Source organism: Gymnodraco acuticeps, unplaced genomic scaffold, assembly GCF_902827175.1.
Source record: "Gymnodraco acuticeps unplaced genomic scaffold, fGymAcu1.1, whole genome shotgun sequence".
Lineage (NCBI taxonomy): Eukaryota > Metazoa > Chordata > Actinopteri > Perciformes > Bathydraconidae > Gymnodraco > Gymnodraco acuticeps.
Window position 1 is genome coordinate 297,501 of NW_022991766.1, and position 1,041 is coordinate 298,541.

At 42.6% G+C, this 1,041-nt stretch overlaps 1 protein-coding gene across 6 annotated transcripts in view; it reads left to right on the forward strand.

Annotated features, from left to right (window-relative positions):
* The window catches only part of tlx2 (T cell leukemia homeobox 2), a 14,531-nt gene extending 13,872 nt beyond the window's left edge, over positions 1 to 659 (forward strand). For 4 of the 6 annotated variants that reach the window (XM_034199397.1, XM_034199399.1, XM_034199398.1 and 1 more), the window contains one exon: positions 288 to 659. In XM_034199397.1, coding sequence (XP_034055288.1) covers positions 288 to 296 — 9 coding nt within the window. In that variant the 3' untranslated portion in view covers positions 297 to 659. The other 2 variants (XM_034199396.1, XM_034199400.1) reach the window with 1 other exon arrangement.
* The last annotated feature ends 382 nt before the right edge of the window (positions 660 to 1,041 follow it).

Here is a 1,041-nt window from a genome sequence, read left to right on the forward strand (position 1 = left end):
GAATGGACAACAGGGAAGAATGTCCTCCCTATTTCTGACATGACTGACGTTCAAAAACGCAGCATCATTATGGGTTCGTCATAGATACAGGAAGTTGAATGGACATTGTGTTTCCTCACTTTTTGATCGTTACCAGCAACATGGTGGGGGAGTGTTAGTATCTGTTACTGCCAAGACCTACAAAACACTGTTTGCAGAGGAGCCAAATTATACAACTGTTATCTGAAATATCTAAAGTATGTTGAGTCATTCTCCTGCCTTACACCACGTTTCCGCTTTCCCTTCAGCTGATCTAAAAGAGAGGAGGGCACTTTATCCATAAGTGCCAGGAAACAAAAGGACACCTCTGTACATGCCCAACTATCAAGACTGTCCCCCCCTTTTGCCTCTGGATCCCTCACGAGGCAGCAGAGACTCTCTGCCAGTAATGGCAAAAAAGACCTCCTGTTTTTCGCTTTTGACTTTGTACAATGTAGTAAAATGCATGTTTCAACCCTTTTCTGTGTGCACTCGGAGGTACCACACTACCGTGGAGGTGGACTGCGGTGTTCAGGTGGTTGTGGATTGGTGGAACTCCTGATGACGAATTCCTCATTATGTTCAATTTAAAGGTGTTTTATATTAAATGATATTGTGACTTTTTGAAAAAGATGACACACCTCTTTGTTTTTCTTTCCTTTCCTCTGGATCGTTCTTTCGTCCACTGCCTGTTTGTTGTTTGTCACCATTACGATAACCGTGCAATAATGCTTTATGATTTCAGCTAGCTAGTTAGCCTCATGGGATCTAGCTATGATTACACATTAAAGTTTCAAACCACCCAAAGGTAAGATACCATTGAATTGTATCAGAAGGACAGCGCAATACCTTTTTCTTTATCCATAAAAACTGATGACTACAGCTCCCAGGTGTGAGTGTGAAGGAGGGCGTTGCCGAAAAAACAGCGAGCATGCTCAGCAAAACCCTCCCTGGATAAATAAAGGTTTGAAAACTGATGCCAGCTCAAATTAGACCGAGAGTACACGAGGAAGTACAGATTGT